This window comes from Scyliorhinus torazame, chromosome 7 (assembly GCF_047496885.1).
Source record: "Scyliorhinus torazame isolate Kashiwa2021f chromosome 7, sScyTor2.1, whole genome shotgun sequence".
Classification (NCBI taxonomy): domain Eukaryota; kingdom Metazoa; phylum Chordata; class Chondrichthyes; order Carcharhiniformes; family Scyliorhinidae; genus Scyliorhinus; species Scyliorhinus torazame.
In genome coordinates, this window is record NC_092713.1 from 253,762,795 (window position 1) to 253,781,850 (window position 19,056).

The 19,056-nt window shown below is 45.5% G+C and overlaps 1 protein-coding gene across 2 annotated transcripts in view; it reads left to right on the forward strand.

The window, feature by feature from the left end:
• LOC140426959 (glutamine--fructose-6-phosphate aminotransferase [isomerizing] 2-like) overlaps nt 1–19,056 on the forward strand; it is a 136,175-nt gene that overhangs the window by 51,891 nt on the left and 65,228 nt on the right. The window contains exons 5-10 of one of the 2 annotated variants that reach the window (XM_072512274.1): nt 1,973–2,031; nt 2,125–2,259; nt 3,086–3,147; nt 5,182–5,261; nt 8,933–9,053; nt 15,320–15,483. In XM_072512274.1, coding sequence (XP_072368375.1) covers nt 1,973–2,031; nt 2,125–2,259; nt 3,086–3,147; nt 5,182–5,261; nt 8,933–9,053; nt 15,320–15,483 — 621 coding nt within the window. The remainder of the gene's footprint in view (nt 1–1,972; nt 2,032–2,124; nt 2,260–3,085; nt 3,148–5,181; nt 5,262–8,932; nt 9,054–15,319; nt 15,484–19,056) is intronic. The other variant, XM_072512275.1, reaches the window with a different exon arrangement.

Consider the following 19,056-nt stretch of genomic DNA (forward strand, 5'->3'; position numbering starts at 1 on the left):
CCAGCCTCTAACCTACTCTAATATGATTTCCCTTTCATAAATCCAAATTGACTCTGTCCGTTCCTGCCAATTCCAGTATATTTGTCAAACATGATTTCCCTTTCATAAATCCAAATTGACTCTGTCCGTTCCTGCCAATGTTTTCCACATGCTCTGCTATAGAATCTTTTATAATGGAATTTTGCATTTTCTCCACTACTGATGTCAGGCTGACTGGTGTTTAATTCCATTTTCTCTCTACCTCCCTTTTTACATAGTGGGGTAAGATTAGCTAGCCTCCAATCTATAGGAACTGTTCCAGAGTCTATAGAATCTGTGCAGACGATCACCAATGCACCCACTATTTCTAGGGCTACTTCCTTAAGCACTCTGGGAGGTTTGCGGGAAAACTCCAGCATGGCACAGAAAAGTTGGCAATTCATCAGTGTTTGCTGCTTCCCGGAAGATTTGGGATATTAATTACTAGCCTTGTATGACTATTGGTAATCCAGATGTGGGTAATTGCATTTCTGACCTAGCTACAGAATGGTATCAGCAGAGCTTGGGGATAAGTTGCCTACATGCCTGTCCTGTCTGCCAAAGATAATGAATGAGATGAATAAAGCATAGAAAGGGAAAAGTAAATCTTTAATTTTTTTAAAGTACAAAGTTTTTTCAATATTAATTCTCTCCGAAGCCCTGCCTGGAAAATCTGAGTACAAATTGTAGTTTATCTTTCATTGGCCTGACATAAAGACAGCTAACCTGGCACTGACCAGGAAGTGAATCTTGGATCTTATTCGCTTGTGTGATGAGCATAAGGATCAATTGTGGGAAAAGTAATCTATAATTAAATAAGGGATTACGGAGCTATTTTGGAAGAGGAGAAGGCACCACTGGAAGGGATCAAAGCAAAGTGGGAGGAAGAGTTAGGAGAGGATATGGAGGAGGGGTTCTGGTGTGAGGTGCTCCGGAGAGTGAATGCCTCCACCTCGTGCGCGAGGTTGGGGCTGATACAGCTGAAGGTGGTATACAGAGTACACCTCACGAGGGCGAGGATGAGCCGATTCTTTGAGGGAGTGGAAGATGTGTGTGAACGTTGCGGGGTGGGGGGGGGGGGGGGGGGGGCGCTAATCACGTTCGTATGTTTTGGTCCTGTCCAAAGCTAGAGGATTACTGGAAGGAGGATTTTAGAGTCATTTCTAAAGTGGTGCACGTGAAACTGGACCCGGGCCCCCAGGTGACCATATTCGGGGTGTCTGACCAGCCAGGGTTGGAAGCAGGTGCAGAGGCAGATGTTGTAGCCTTTGCCTCATTGATCGTCCGAAGGTGGATCCTGTTGGGATGGAGAGCAACCTCTCCACCCTGTTCCCTGGCGTGGTGGGGGGACCTGTTGGAATTCTTGACTCTTGAAAAGGTTAAGTTTGAACTGAGGTTAAGGATGGAGAGGTTCTACAATTCATGGGCATTATTCATTATGTGCTTTCAAGAACTGGATAACATTGAACATTAGTTGGGGGGGTGGGTGGGAGGGTTGGGGGGAGGGGGGTGCCGTGTGTTAATGGTGACTATGGGTGATTCCTGATTCCTTTTTGTCATTTGTTTATGTGAACATGCGGGCTAATGTTTGGGGTTTGGTGGGAGGATGGGATCGTTGTTATTGATATGGGGATTGACATATTTGTTACTGATTATTGTTTATTGTTGGTGGTTGTAAATTTGGGAGAAAAAGTGAAAAAGGAGAATAAAAAATATTTTTGAAAAAAATTAAATAAGAGAAAATGTCCAGATTTCTGTCACTAGCATCCTGATGTCTCATGAAGATCAGTAAATCATTGGGTGAGGCATACAAGACAGAATTCATATCCTACGATTTTGATTCGCTAATGTGCTGCATGTTGTTGAGATTTAAACATGTTCTTATAACTTTGTAGAAGTGTAGATATGAAGGATTGATCGCTAACAGAATTAACAGTGCTATTTTTATGTACAGAATTTGTGGTAGTTCATAATGGAATTATCACAAACTACAAAGGCCTAAGAACATTACTGGTAAGTCAAGTTGTCTTAAACCGATTGGGAATTTAATGCACATAATGATATTTGTTCATTCTCATCTAAACTATATGGCCTTTTCCATTTTAGGAGAGTAAAGATTATGCATTTGAATCTGAGACAGATACTGAGGTGATTCCTAAACTAACTAAGTACATGTATGACAACAGAGAAAGTGAAGACATTAGATTTTCTACCTTGGTGGAAGGAGTTGTTCAACACCTGGTGAGCTGCAATTAATTCCGCTAAACAAAGCCTTTGAAAATTTTGTTTAAGGTAAATGGTAAAACATAATGGTTGCTTTAGAAGCCAGAGCATTCTGATTCATATACCCTCAAACACCATTTGTATATTTTATAATTGAATTTCATTACCTATAAGCTGGGCAGTGAAAATATTGGCATATTTTATGATTTAGACTAACATCAGATGACCCTTTCAAAATAACATACAAACAGGCCAAAGTATTTTTACTGAAATCGTATTGCATTTACTAATATCTAATTAGTATTGCAATTGACCAATTCTAAACAAAATTTGAAGCTGGCATCTATGACCATTGGACCATTTTTGAGATTAAGGTTGTGACTGTAATTTTAAGATGTGGTTTGGGCTACCATGCGTCCATGTCATTGTGGCTGTACTGACTATCTAATCAGAATGTAAGTAGATAACGGTCAAAAGTTTCAATGGGTTATTTATTTTTAAGTTCAAAGTTGTGCATTTATCTTGAATAGCTGTACAAATAGAAAATTTGCCGTGGGGTTTTGATTCAGCTACCTTTGGGACCTCCTGTTTCCTTAATGCTAATTACAAGGCTTCTATAGCTTTCTGGAGAATATTTTCCAGAAACTTCTAAGGACTTTTTACTTCGCGAATATTTCTCTGAATGTCAAGGAATTAATTTTTTGTTATTTTTTGCAGGATAGATCTGAACATTGTGCACAACTGTACTGAGAATGTACTCTTGATTTTCTCATAGCCATTTTATGCAGTGATTAAATCTGCCACTTTAATTAACGACAGAGTTTACATTTTATTTTATTTGCAGGAAGGAGCATTTGCACTTGTTTTCAAGAGCCTTCATTTCCCAGGTGAAGCTGTTGCTACTAGGTTAGTGAGTGGTTATATTCTCTGTATTAATAACTATTTGAGCTTCTTTGTCAGAACAATGAGCACTATTGCACTACCAACTAACTTGTTTTATAATTTCCATGTTTCTTTCTTGCAGCCTCTTTCGGAATGTTAATTTAAAGTGCTCATATTCTAATTGCTGTCTGTTGGATTGGGATCAGCACGAAGCAGCTCAATACTGAAATAATCAGATTTTGTATATGAAAACAGTTTTATTGTGAGAGATTTTTGAGTTAAATTAAAAAGTATGGCCATGGTCAATAATACTGTGAGCAGTTCCATTTTCTTTCCCAGCCAGTTCAAAAAAGGTTATGAATGGACCATATTCGACAAAACTTTAAATGCAGTTCTTGTACAAATTGAGGTTCCTTTCTAGCTGTTGCTAAAGAATACACTGGACACTTTTATGAGTTAAAGAGCAAGCAACATAAATTAACATTGAGCACTAAAAAATGTACTCAAATCAAGGGACTAGTAATTTTCTTCCAATTTAAATTCCCTGATTTATTATTAACTTACAAAAGCACCACTTTTAATGGCTATGGTGGTTGTCCAGATGGGCTGAGACAGGTGGCTAACTGTCCAACACTCAGCAGTGCGAGACACGGGAGATTTTAACTCCTGGGCCTAAGAAGCAAGACCAGAGAATGATAGATGGCCAGTAGGTGAACTTGGATTTTGGTTGGCAGGAGGACATTGCCAGAGTCCTAACAAAATGGCCTTTGGCAATCCGTTAAGTGGCTACTAGAGGGTTAGGCGACCAAGATATTATGGGAATGTAGAGAGAAATCTGAGGGTGATCCAATATTTTCTTGCAAAGCTCAGCAGAGAACCTCCCACATCTCAATTGGTGTTTACCACCAGGCTGGCATGGCAGGGAAACCATGATGGCTTCCTGATACTAGATTGGGTTAAGATTGCAGTCAAACCCAAAGACTCTGGGTGGGACTCTCCCACCCAGTCGCGTGTTTCTTGGCAGCAGGCAGCGGTGCGACGTTCACTGGCTGCGGGATTCCCTGCTCCTGCAACTGTCAATGGGAATTCCCTTTGAAGTCACCCCCTGCAGCTGGGAAACCCATGGGAGGGGGTACGCTGCTAGCAGGACCAAAGAATCCTGATGATATGACCAGCCAGAGAATTCCGGCCATTATCATATCCTAGTCTGCCAATTTAAAGCAGGACCCTCCTGCAGATATCCTGCCTACCCACTCAAAAGACCAAGGGTGGGATTTTCTGGCCCTTCATGCAGGTGGATCTTCCGGTCCTGCTGAACTTGACCCCTGTGATGGGTTCCCCGGTGGGGAGTGGGGAGAGCCATGCAAAAGCCCGTAGTCTTCGGTGGGACCGGAAGATCTCGCTAGTGGCCAGTAACTTGTTGCTTCAGCCGCATAAAAAGCCACCGCAGGAGGGGCCACAAAGTCCCAGTTCAAATTAAGAGGTTAAGTTAGTAAGCTTTTAACTGTCTCATGCAGGGGCAGTGCTAAAATTAATCCTAAAGTTTATATGGGCGAATTCCAAACCAGGCATTGCAATTACCTTGCATAAATGAACTGAGAAATTGATTTAACTATGTGTTAAAGGATTTTTGAAATGGCACTTCTCCCCATACAGCTTCAAGATGGGGAGGTAATGGCATAGTGGTGTTGTCGTTGGATGAGTAAACCAGAGACCCAGGGTAATGCACGGGTAATCACACCACATCAGGTGGTGAAATTTGCATTCAATAAAAATCTGGAATTAAAAGCCCATGAAACCATTGTCAATTGTCGTAGAAGTTCCTCTGGTTTACTAATTTATTTTAGGAAAGGAAATCTACCGTTCTTGCCTGCCCTATTTGTGACTCCAAACCCACAAGAAGAGGAGCAGTAGGAATATAGGACAATGTAGATATTGGATGAGAATAACATTTCATCATGTGAATTATTTGCTAATAGATTGATTCCAATTATGCTAAAATTTAAACCTGTAAATAAAATTCTAAACAAGAAAATTAATTTTTAAAATTTTCCTTAGGCGAGGAAGCCCACTGCTGATTGGTATTCACAGCAAGTGCAAGCTCTCCACTGACCAGATTCCAATACTGTACCGAACGTGTAAGTTGGCTATTAGTATATAGATCAGTCAATATCTGTTCTAAATTCTGCAGCTTTATCATATTCTTAATTGACCGCTGCCAAAAGACAAACAAGTAGGCTTACATTAACATTGCAATGAAGTTACTGTGAAAAGCCCCTAGTCGCCACATTCCTGTGTCTGTTCCGGTACACGGAGGGAGAATTCAGAATGTCAAAGTTACTTAACAGCACGTCTTTTGGGACTTGTGGGAGGAAACAAAATCTGATTTTTGTTTTAACCAGTGCTCGGAGGGTTTTCGGTAAATGGAAACACGTATGTTCGCCTGAAGCCAAAGCATCACGAATAATCAGAAATATAATTTACAATTAATTATAAATACTACAATCATTCATTGTAATTCCATTCCAAGATTAAACCAGTCTGGTGAGGAAGTTATCATAATTTATAAGCTTCCTCTTCAGCTTCATTGAATGAGTCATAACTAATTATGACAGCACGGTAGCACAGTGGGTAGCACTGTTGCTTCACCGCTCCAGGGTCCCAGGTTCGATGCCCAGCTTGGGTCACTGTCTGTGTGGAGTTTGCACGTTTTCGTCATGTCTGCGTGGGTTTCCTCCAGGTGCTCTGGTTTCCTCCCACAGGTCCCGAAAGATGTGCTGTTAGGTAATTTGGACATTCTGAATTCTTCCTCCGTGTACCCGAACAGGCGCCGGAATGTGGCGACTTTGGGCTTTTCACAGTAACTTCATTGCAATGTTAATGTAAACCTACTTGTGACAATAAAGATTATTATAAGATTATTATGATAATCAAATTGAAATTGAAAATAAACTTGATTTTCAGGATGTTCCAATTGCTACAGATATGTAGCTCAGTGGTTAGCACTGTTGCTTCACAGAGCCAGGTTCGATTCCTGGCTTGGGTCACTGTCTGTGTGGAATCTGCACATTCTCCCTGTGTCTGCGTGGGTTTCCTCCCACAAGTCCCGAAAGACGAGCTGTTAGGTAATTTGGACATTCTGAATTGTGGCGACGAAGGGCTTATCACAGTAACTTCATTGCAGTCACTTCATTGCAGTGTTAATGTAAGCCTACTTGTGACCATAAAGATTACTATTAATTACTGTAATTATTTTTGCCAAATATGTTCTTTTCTTTATTCATTCAATGTATGTGGGTGTCGTTGGCTATGGCAGCATTTATTGCCCATCTGTAATTACCCTTGAGAAGGTGGTGGTGAGCTGCCTTCTTGAACCATTGCTGTCAGTGTGGTGTCAGTCCACCCACAGTGCTGTTTGGGAGGGGGTTCCAGGATTTTGACCTAGCAACAATGAAAGAATGAGGATATATTTCCATGCAGGGTTGATGAGTGGCTTCCAGGTGGTGGTGCTCCCATGTGTTTGCTGCCCTTCTCCTGGACAGTACGAAGTCTTACAACACCATGTTAAAGTCCAACAGGTTTGTTTCGATGTCACTAGCTTTCGGAGCGCTGCTCCTTCCTCAGGTGAATGCAGAGGTCTGTTCCAGAAATACATATATAGACAAATTCAAAGATGCCAAACAATGCTAGGAATGCGAGCATTAGCAGGTGATTAAATCTTTACAGATCCAGAGATGGGGTAACCCCAGGTTAAAGAGGTGTGAATTGTATCAAGCCAGGACAGTTGGTAGGATTTCGCAGGCCAGATGGTGGGGGATGAATGTAATGCGACATGAATCCCAGGTCCCGGTTGAGGCCGCACTCATGTGTGCGGAACTTGGCTATAGGTTTCTGCTCGGCGATTCTGCGTTGTCGCGGGTCCTGAAGGCCGCCTTGGAGAACGCTTACCCGGAGATCAGAGGCTGAATGCCCTTGACTGCTGAAGTGTTCCCCGACTGGAAGGGAACATTCCTGCCTGGTGATTGTTGCGCGATGTCCGTTCATTCGTTGTCGCAGCGTCTGCATGGTCTCGCCAATGTACCACGCAGTGAGACCATGCAGACGCTGCGACAACGAATGAACGGACATCGCGCAACAATCACCAGGCAGGAATGTTCCCTTCCAGTCGGGGAACACTTCAGCAGTCAAGGGCATTCAGCCTCTGATCTCCGGGTAAGCGTTCTCCAAGGCGGCCTTCAGGACCCGCGACAACGCAGAATCGCCGAGCAGAAACCTATAGCCAAGTTCCGCACACATGAGTGCGGCCTCAACCGGGACCTGGGATTCATGTCGCATTACATTCATCCCCCACCATCTGGCCTGCGAAATCCTACCAACTGTCCTGGCTTGATACAATTCACACCTCTTTAACCTGGGGTTACCCCATCTCTGGATCTGTAAAGATTTAATCACCTGCTAATGCTCGCATTCCTAGCATTGTTTGGCATCTTTGAATTTGTCTATATATGTATTTCTGGAACAGACCTCTGCATTCACCTGAGGAAGGAGCAGCGCTCCGAAAGCTAGTGACATCGAAACAAACCTGTTGGACTTTAACCTGGTGTTGTAAGACTTCGTACTGTGCTCACCCCAGTCCAACGCCGGCATCTCCACATCATGGCTTCTTCTGGATGGTAGTGGTCATGGCTTTAGAGGGTGCTGTCTATGGAGCTTTGTTGAGTTCCTGCTGTGGATCTTTTGATGGTATACACTGCTGTTACTGTGGATGGTGGAGAAAATGAAAGTTTGTGAATGGGGTGAAAGCGGCACAGTGGTGCTGTGGTTAGCACTGCTGCCTACAGCGCTGAGGACCCAGGTTCGTTCCCGGCCCTGGGTCACTGTCTGTGTGGAGTTTGCACATTCTCCCCATGTCTGTGTGGGTTTCACCCCCCACAACCCAAAGATCCACCTCCCCAGGGGAGGTGGATTGGCCACATTAAATTGCCCCTTAATTGGAAAAAAGTAATTGGGTACTGTAAATTTATTTTAAAAAGCGAGAAGTGAATGGGGTGAAAGCGAAGCAGACTGTTTTGTCCTGGATAGTTTCAAGCTTCTTGAGTGTTGTTGGAGCTGCACTCATCCAGGCAAGTGGAGAGTATTCCATTATACTTCTGACTTGTAAATAGTGGACTGACATTGGGGAGTCAGGCGGTGAGTTACTCGCCGCAGGATTCCTCGCCTCTGACCTGTTCTTGTAGCCACAATATTTATCTGACTAACCCACTTCAGGTTCTGGTTCGTGGTAAACCTCAGAATGTTGACAATGGGGCGTTCAGTGATGGTAATGCCATTGAATGTCAAGGGGTAATGGTTAGATCCTGTCTTGTTGGATATGGTCATTGCCTAGCACTTGTTTGGTGCAAATATTACTGTTGTGATGTAGCTAATTTGTACACAGCGAGGTCCCGCAAATAATAATAAGATAAATGACCAAATAGATTGTTTTGGTAGTTGGGAGATAAATTTTCTCGGATAGCAGGAGAATTCCGTTAATGTTCTGTAAATTGAGCCTTGGGATGTTTTATCCTTACCCGAGGGGTTAGGCAGGTTTTTGGTGCAACATCTCCATCAGGAAGACTGTGTAATAGTAGAAATCTGTACAGTATTTAGAAATGGACTGCATGTTGCACTTGGAAACTTTCACAACAACATCTTGGATGGTGTAATACTATTGTGTCTTTGTCCCTTATGTTGAGAAAAGCTTTTTTCCTTTGTGCTTGTAGCAAAAACGCTCAACTAAATGATTTACTGAAGTTATTTTTTGTTATAGCCAAGAATAACAAAAATGAGGGTGCAAGCAAGGCACATCAAATTGAGACAAAAAATCTTAAGTGTCTGCATCCTACCGGAGAAGAAAAATCTGTTGAATTTTACTTCGCATCGGATGCAAGGTTTGTTCACATTTTTTAAAAACTCCACTTGTAGAGTGGAATTTAATGACACCTCGCGTAAAATGTGAGGAGCCATTCAAATGTTCATTGACGTAGGAAAGATCAGAATAACCTACTGGTGCGAGTGGCTGGAAAATTCCAGTTGTTTTTTGTACTGATGGTTTGCTGAAGACAACAACATTGTCTTGGCGTGCTAATAAGTCAAAAATTCAAATTATTGACCTGAAGCAAATTCTGTTTTTCTCTCCACAGATGCTGCCTGAGGTATTGAGTATTTTTGGCACTTCTATTTTTATTTCAAATTTCAAGCATCTGTACTATTTTACTTTAGCATTTGATTGTCTGGGTCATATTCTGCTTGATAACGGGTAGTGATTAGATCCTGCCTGAGTGGGATGATTTTCAGAGACCTAAGGAAAGCAGAGTTGAGACATGGACACACAGAGGAAAGAACCTGCTCTCTCTCCCTCCTGTTTTCTCCAGAAATGCTGTGAGCTGCTGTATTTCTGAAACTGCAGAGACCAGAATGAATCTACAGTGAAACCATTACAGGCTGCAAACAGGAGACCTGGATCTGAAAGCTTACTTTGAAGGAAGATCTGCTTAAAGACAATCATCTGAAACAAAGACACTTTTTCCTTTTACTTAGTATTTTCATCTCTTTTCTTTCTCTCTGTGTTTATCTGTCGTGCGTGTGTGTGTGTGTGTGTATAGAGAGTGGGAGCAAGTGAAAGTGGGGGATTAGGTAATAGTTAACCAGTTGTATTTTCTGCATATTTCATTATAATCCTTGTCATAAATATAAAATAAGGTGGTTGTAATTATTGGGCAGCCAAGGGCCAAAAACCTCTGGTATTTTTCTAAGAATTATTAGTTCATTCAATTGAGTTGCGATTCTGGGTAAAGGTGTGCTGGAATTGACTGACCGTGCCCTAGCCCAGGGTGTTGTAACATTGTAAAATAGTTTCGTTTTTATTCCTGCATGTCACTGTGACTTCTAGATGTTCACTTGGATAAATGAAATAATCTGCCTATACTGATTTTGTATAATCATCCTATTATCAGTTTAAACACCCAGATCATCTCAATCATCTTTTCGTCATTAAAATAATTAACCATAGGGCAGCACGCTAGCGCAGTGGGTTAGCCCTGCTGCCTCACGACGCCGAGGTCCCAGGTTCGATCCCGGATCTGGATCACTGTCCGTGTGGAGTTTGCACATTCTCCCCGTGTTTGCGAGAGTTTCGCCCCCACAACCCAAAGATGTGCCTGCTGGGTGGATTGAACACACTAAATTGCCCTTTAATTGGAAAAAATGAATTGGGTACTCTAAATTTATAGAAAATAAATAAATAAATAATTAAACAGCATCCATCATGGGCGGCACGGTAGCACAGTGGTTAGCACTGTTGCTTCACAGCGCCAGGGTCCCGAGTTTGATTCCTGCTTGGACCACTCTGTGCGGAGTCTGCACGTTCTTCTCGTGTCTGCGTGCGTTTCCTCCGGCTGCTCTGGTTTCCTCTCACAAACCCTGAAAGACGTGCTTTTAGGTGAATTGAACATTCTGAATTCTCCCTCTGTGTACCCAAGCAGGCGTGGAGTGTGGTGACTCTGGGCTTGCCACACTGGCCTCATTGCAGTGTTAATGTAAGCTTACTTGTGACAATAATAAAGATTGTGATTATCATTAGTGTTAGCAAGTGTAAACATAGCTTGCTAATATATTATTCACTGCTCTTAACCCATGGACTGATAAATCACATTTATCCAGCATTTTCTGTTTTTATACTAGTCTGTACTGGTTTGCTTTGAATGTGGCCTGGTTAACTATTCCGTAGAAATGTTTTCCTTGATTGGTGTGCCCCGTACGATAATCACACAAAACTAGTTTGCAGGTACAGTGAGTGTCTAGGAACACAAATGGATGTTGTTGTTTATTGTAAGGGGAATGAAATGTAAAAGTCAATATCTTTTGCTACAGTTGTATAAGGTATTGGTGAGTCTACATCTGGAGTACTGTGTCCAGTTTTAGCCTCCTTAATTAAGAAAGGACAAAATTGCATTAGACGCAGATCAGTTTAGGTTCACGCGGTTGATTCCTGGGACGAAAGGGTTTTCTTATGAGGTAAGGTTGGGCAGGTTGAGCCTATATCCATTGGAGTTCAGAACAATGACTGGCAAACTTGTTGACGTAAATCCTGTGGAGATATAACAGGGTAAATTCTGAAAGGACCTGTCCTCTTATGGTGAGACTGGAACTAGGGGGCCAGATTAAAAATAAGGGGTCTCCCATTTAAGATGGGGAGAAATTCTTTCCCTCAGAAGTTCGTGAGCCTGTGGAACCCTCTTCTCCAGAGAGCAGTACAGGCAGGGTCATTGAATTTGTTAAGGCTGAGTTAAACAAATTCCTGATTGACAAGGAAATCAGAGGTACAGGGAGCCGAAAGGAAATTGGAATTGATGCCACAATTAGATCAGCCAGGATTGGATTGGATTGGATTGGATTGGATTCGTTTATTGTCACGTGTACCGAGGTACAGTGAAAAGTATTTTTCTGCGAGCAGCTCAACAGATCATTAAGTACATGAGAAGTAAAGGGAATAAAAGAAATTACATAATAGGGCAACACAAGGTATACAATGTAACTACATAAGCACTGGCATCGGATGAAGCATGCAGGGTGTAGTGTTAATGAAATCATTCCATAAGAGGGTCATTTAGGAGTCTGGTGACAGTGGGGAAGAAGCTGTTTTTGAGTCTGTTCGTGCGTGTTCTCAGACTTCTGTATCTCCTGCCCGATGGAAGAAGTTGGAAGAGTGAGTAAGCCAGGTGGGAGGGGTCTTTGATTATACTGCCCGCTTTCCCTAGGCAGCGGGAGGTGCAGATGGAGTCAATGGATGGGAGGCAGGTTCGTGTGATGGACTGGGCGGTGTTCACGACTCTCTGAAGTTTCTTGCGGTCCTGGGCCGAGCAGTTGCCATACCAGGATGTGATGCAGCCTGATAGGATGCTTTCTATGGTGCATCTGTAAAAGTTGGTAAGAGTCAATGTGGACATGCCGAATTTCCTTAGTTTCCTGAGGAAGTATAGGCGCTGTTGTGCTTTCTTGGTGGTAGCGTCGACGTGGGTGGACCAGGACAGATTTTTGGAGATGTGCACCCCTAGGAATTTGAATCTGCTAACCATCTCCACCTCGGCCCCGTTGATGCTGACACGGGTGTGTAGAGTACTTTGCTTCCTGAAGTCAATTACCAGCTCTTTAGTTTTGCTGGCATTGAGGGAGAGATTGTTGTCGCTACGCCACTCCACTAGGTTCTCTATCTCCCTCCTGTATTCGGACTCATCGTTGTTCGAGATCCGGCCCACTATGGTCGTATCGTCAGCAAACTTGTAGATGGAGTTGGAACCAAGTTTTGCCATGCAGTCGTGTGTGTACAGGGAGTAGAGTAGGGGGCTAAGTACGCAGCCTTGCGGGGCCCCGGTGTTGAGGACTATTGTGGAGGAGGTGTTGTTGTTCATTCTTACTGATTGTGGTCTGTTGGTCAGAAAATCGAGGATCCAGTTGCAGAGTGGGGAGCCAAGTCCTAGGTTTTGGAGCTTTGATATGAGCTTGCCTGGGATTATGGTGTTGAAGGCGGAGCTGTAGTCAATAAATAGGAGTCTAATGTAGGAGTCCTTGTTTTCGAGATGCTCTAGGGATGAGTGTAGGGCCAGGGAAATGGTGTCTGATGTGGACCGGTTGCAGCGGTATGCGAATTGCAGTGGATCAAGGCTTTCTGGGAGTATGGAGGTGATGCGCTTCATGATCAACCTCTCGAAGCACTTCATTACGACTGAAGTCAGGGCCACTGGTTGGTAGTCATTGAGGCACGTTGCCTGGTTCTTCTTTGGTACTGGTATGATGGTGGTCTTCTTGAAGCAGGTGGGGACCTCGGAGTGGAGTAGGGACAGGTTAAAGATGTCCGTGAATACCTCTGCCAGCTGGTCCGCGCAGGCTCTTGAGTGCACGACCAGGGATCCTGTCTGGGCCCGTCGCATTCCGAGGGTTCACTTTCAGGAAGACCAATCTGACTTCGGAAGCTGTGATGGTGCGTATGGGTGAATTATGGGCTGATGGGGCACTCGCCAGCGGAGTGTTGGTTACCTGCTCGAACCGGGCATAGAATGCATTGAGTTCATCGGGGAAGGGTGCGCTGCTGCCAGAGATGCTGTTCGGCTTCGCTTTGTAGCCCGTTATGTTTAGTCCTTGCCATAACCGCCGAGAGTCTGTCTGTGACTCTAGCTTGGTTTGATATTCTCTCTTGGCATTCCGGATGGCTTTGCGGAGGTCGTACCTGGATTTCTTGTATAGGTCAGGGTCGTCTGCCTTGAACGCCTCAGATCTGTCCTTCAGTTGGGAGTCAATCTCGCAATTGAGTCATGGTTTCCGGTTGGGGAACGCACGTACTGCTTTCTTTGGCACGCAGTGGTCCACACATTTGCTGATGAAGTCTGTGACGGTGGTGGCATACTCATTTAAGTTGGTCGCTGAGTTCTTAAATATGGACCAGTCCACTGTCTCTAAGCAGTCACATAAGAGCTCTTCTGTCTCCTCGGACCAGCACTGCACAACCTTCTTAGCTGGATTCTCCCGCTTGAGTTTCTACTTGTATACCGGGAGAAGGAGCACCGTCTTATGGTCTGATTTCCCAAAGTGCGGTCGGGGGATGGAACGGTAGGCGCCCTTGATTTTTGAGTAGCAGTGGTCAAGAGTGTTGTCGCCCCTGGTGGAACAGGAGATGTGCTGGTGGAATTTTGGCAGTACACTCTTGAGGTTGGCCTTGTTGAAGTCTCCGGCCACGATGAACAAGGCCTCTGGGTGTTCTGTTTCGTAGTTGTTTATTACTGTGTATAGTTCGTCCAGCACCTTCCTCACTACTGCCTGGGGTAGGATGTAGACCGCTGTGATAATGGCTGAAGTGAACTCACGTGGAAGATAATATGGGCGGCACTTCACGGTCAGATATTCCAGGTCCGGGGAGCAGTAGGTCCAGGTCTGGGGATCTTGTTGAATGGCTCAAGGGGCCAAATGGCCTGATGCAGCTCCTAATTCGTATGTTTTATTCAAAGTAGGATTTGATACTACATGGGACTATTAGATAGTTAACTGTATCACTTCTCTTAAGCAGCTTATATTTGGGGTAAAAGTAAATTACAAAAGTGTTTTTTAAAAAAAAAAAAAGAAGTAACTATTGTGTTTGAAATAGTCAGTTTGGCTAAGGCATTGGTAAGCTGTTAAATCTGCTGGCTGTGGGTTTTGGGGCACACATTATGTAGGCTGATAATTAAATTAAGTTCTGAAGAAGTGCTGCATTGCCAGGGATGCTGTATTTCAGATAAGATGTTTAAATTGCGAGCCTATATATCCATCCAGTGATTTCATTACCTTGTAAGGTCCCATGGCACAATTTGAAAACGAATAAGGGTCTTTTGGTATCTAGCCAATGTTCTTCTCAATCAAATGACCAAAAGTGTGCTTATTTATTCATTATTTGTGGAATCTTTCTGTGTGGAAATTGACTGCAGCATCTGTCTACTTAACAGGGCTGACTTCCAAAATGTTTGATTGATTGTGAGGCGTTGAGCATGTACTGAAGATGTGATAAGGCACAACAGAAATGCGGTTTTCTTTTTTTCTTTCTCAAGTGGGCAAGGCTGTGACAGGCAGGAACATGACAACACCAACTTGCATTTATATAGCACCTTTAATGAAGTAAAACATCCCTAGGGCGGCCTGTGGCACAGTGGTTAGCACTGGGACTGTGGCGCTGAGGACCCGGGTTCGAATCCCAGCCCTGAGTCACTATCTGTGCACATTCTCCCCATGTCTTCATGGGTTTCACCCCCACAACCCAAAGATGTGCAGGTTAGGTGGATTGGCCACGCTAAATTGCCCCTTAATTGGAGAAAAAAATAATTGGGTACTCAAAATTTTTTTTTTAATGAAGTCAAACATCCCAACATGCTTCGTAACACAGGTGGAAATAGGTGCTACTTAAGAAAGGTGTCTTACTATTGTTGTGCTTTTACTAGGGAACATATAAAATGATGTGTCAGCAGATTTCTAATCCGGAAAAACTTTGAAAATATCAGTTGCTGTGATACACGTGCAGGAAATAGTAATTTATAAGTGTAATGTAGTTGTACATTTCTTCTTTACAATTCTTTATTATTAGAAAATATATCTCATCTATTCATAATTACAATACTAAATCATTCCTCAACAGTGCAATCATTGAGCACACAAACAGAGTTATATTTCTGGAAGATGATGACATTGCTGCAGTGAGTGACGGTTACCTCTCCATTCACCGTATTGAAACATCAGTGGGCGATTTGGCATCAAGAGCCATACACACTTTGCAGATGGAATTGCATCAAATAATGAAAGGTGAGAAGAGTGTACAAATGTAATTATAAATCCAAATCTTAAACAATGGGTGGAGATTTGTAGATGTGTTACAGTTTTTAAAAAAAATTTAGAGTGCCCAATTTGTTTTTTCTAATTAAGGGTGTGGTGATCCATTGTAATAGGAGATGTAAGGTAGGACCTGCACTACAGGTTCGCCGGTAGCTCTTGCCGGCTGGCTCCGCCCAGGGAGAACTGTATAAATATGCATGACCTCCAGTGCCCTGCCATTGCGCCAGCTGCAGCAGGAGGCCACGCATCTGACTGTAATAAAGCCACAGTTGTACCCAACTTTAGTCTTTGTGCAATTGATCATGCACCAATTCATTACAGTCAGATTTTCCACCGAATGGATATCCGAATTAAGCCCGATTACCGGCAGCTGGATCCTCACTCGCCCGACGTCAGGAAAGACTTTACTCACTGGCTAGCATGTTTCAAGGCTTACATCAACGCGGCGGACCCTGCGCCAATGGAGGCTCAGAAGATAAATGTCCTGTACTCCAGACTGAGCTCCAGCGTGTTCTCGTTGATCCAAGACGCCACGACTTACACAAAAGCAATGGAACTCCTCAAAGAACACTACGCGCAGAAGGCGAACACGCTCTTCGCCAGGCATGTACTTGCCACCCGCTCGCAACTACCTGGTGAGTCCAGCGAAGACTTCTGGCGGGCCCTAATTCCACTCCTCCGGGACTGTGACTGTCAGGCCGTCACAGCCGCCGAACATACAAACCTCCTCATGTGCGATACCTTCGTGACGGGTATTGCGTCGGACCGCATCCGAGAACAATTGCTGGAAGGGGCCACGCTCGAACTGGCGGAGATGAAAACCTTGACGCATCCCGTAACGTACAATCGTACCTCTCCCGCCGCGCTGCCCACCCTCCTACCCATTCCTACCCCTCCTGGACTCCGCCGATGACCTCGTCAGCTGGGGCCCTGCCTTCGCAATACGCCTGGACTCCGGGAGCACCAAAAGCTTCGTTCACCCAGATACGATAAGGCGCTCCCTCGCGGTCCACCCTGCCAATCAAAGGATCTCCCTGGCCTCCGGATCCCACTCTGTCCTGATCCGAGGCTTTTATACAGTCACCCTCATGGTCCAGGGTGTAGAATTTAGTAACTTCCGCCTCTATGTCCTTCCTAATCTCTGCGCTGCACTCCTGTTGGGCCTGTACTTCCAGTGTAACCTCCAGAGCCTCACCCTCAAATTCGGCGGGCTCTTACCCCCTTTTACCATTTGCAGCCTCGCGACCCTCAAGGTCGATTCCCCCCTCTCTTTTTGCCAATCTAACTGCGGATTGCAAGCCCGTTGCCACTAGGAGCAGACGGTACAGCACCCAGGACAAGACCTTCATCAGGTCCGAAGTCCAGCGGCTGCTTAAGGAGGGTATTATCGAGGCCAGCAAGAGCCCCTGGAGAGCCCAAGTGGTAGTGGTTAAAACTGGGGAGAAACACAGGATGGTCGTGGACTACAGCCAGACCATCAATCGGCACACGCAGCTCGACGCGTACCCCCTCCCACGCATATCTGAAATGGTCAATCAGATTGCGCAGTACTGGGTCTTCTCAACAATTGACCTGAAATCCGCCTACCACCAGCTCCCCATCCAGAAGTCGGACCGGCCATACACTGCCTTCGAGGCGGACGGTCGCCTCTACCACTTCCTTAGGGTCCCTTTCGGTGTCACAAATGGGGTCTCGGTCTTCCAAAGAGAGATGGACCGAATGGTCGACCAGTACGGTTTGCGGGCCACCTTTCCGTACTTAGATAATGTCACCATCTGCGGCCATGATGCCAACCTCGATAAATTTCTCCGCACTGCCACTCTTCTCAACCTGACCGACAACAAAGAGAAGTGTGTGTTCAGCATGACCCGGTTAGCCATTCTCGGCTATATAGTCCAAAACGGACTTCTCTGGCCCGACCCCGACCGCATGCGCCCCTCATGGAACTTCCCCTCCCCCACTCCCCCAAAGCCCTCAAACGCTGCCTGGGGTTCTTTTCCTACTACACTCAGTGGGTCCCAAAACTATGCGGACAAGGCCCGCCCACTGATCCAGTCCACCCCATTCACCCTCGCGGCCGAGGCACAACACGCTTTCGCCCGCAACAGAGCAGACATCGCCAAGGCTGGGATGCGCGCATTGGATGAGTCACTGCCTTTCCAAGTAGAAAGCGATGCTTCAGGCGTCACCCTTGCCGCCACTCCAGGCAGGCAGACCCGTGGCATTCTTTTCCCGCACCCTTCATACCTCTGAAATTCGACACTCATCCGTCGAAAAGGAGGCCCAAGCCCAAGTTGAAGCTGAGTGGCATTGGAGGCATTACCTGGCCGGTAAGAGATTCACTCTCCTTATGGACCAATGGTCGGTAGACTGCATGTTCAATAACACACAGCGGGGCAAGATCAAAAATGATACAATCTTGCGGTGGAGAATTGAGCTCTCCACCTATAATTACGAGATCTTGTATCTCCCCGGTAAACTCAACGAGCCCCCAGACGCCCTCTCCCGAGGTACATGTGCCAGCGCACAAGTGGACCAACTCCGGGCCCTACACGACAGCCTTTGTCACCCAGGGGGCACTCGATTGTACCATCTGGTCAAAGCTCGCAATCTGCCCTACTCCGTCGAGGAAGTAAGGACAGTCACCAGGGACTGCCGGGTCTGTGCGGAGTGCAAGACGCACTTCTACCGGCCGGACCGTGCGCGCCTGGTGAAGGCTTCTCACCCCTTTGAACGCCTCAGCGTGGATTTCAAAGGGCCCCTCCCCTCCACCGACCGTAACACGTACATTCTCAGTGTGGTCGACGAAAACTTCAGATTCCCCTTTGCCATCCCATGCCCTGATATGACATCTGCCACCGTCATCAATGCCCTCAGCACCATCTTCGCCCTGTTTGGTTTCCCCGCCTACATCCACAGTGACAGGGGACCCTCATTCATGAGCGATGAGCTGCGTCAGTTCCTACTCAGCAGGGGTATAGCCTCCAGCAGGACGACTAGCTAAAACCCCTGGAGAAACGGGCAAGTAGAACGGGAGAATGGGACGGTTTGGAGGGCCGTCCAGCTGGCCCTACGGTCCAGGAACCTCCCAGCCTCTCGCTGGCAGGAGGTCCTCCCTGACGCTCTACACTCCATCCGGTCACCATTGTGCACCACCACTAATAATACACCCCATGTTTTCACATTCCCCATGAAGTTCACATCCGGGGTGACGCTCCCGACTTGGCTCGCTGCTCCAGGACCGGTCCTTCTCCGTAGGCACGTCCGACTCCACAAGGCGGACCCCTTGGTGGACAGGGTTTACCTGCTCCACGCCAACCCTCAATATGCCTATGTTGAGTTCCACGACGGCTGCCAAGATACTGTCTCACTCAGGGACCTGGCACCGTCAGGTTCCACCACAACACCCCCCCCCCCCCCCCAACCAATGCGCCCCCACCTCCCACTGCGCCGCCAATATTGACCCCACCAGACCACCCCCCCTTTTCCGCACAAGAGGACGAAGAGGACTTCTGCACGCTCCCGGAATTCCCCAATGACTGG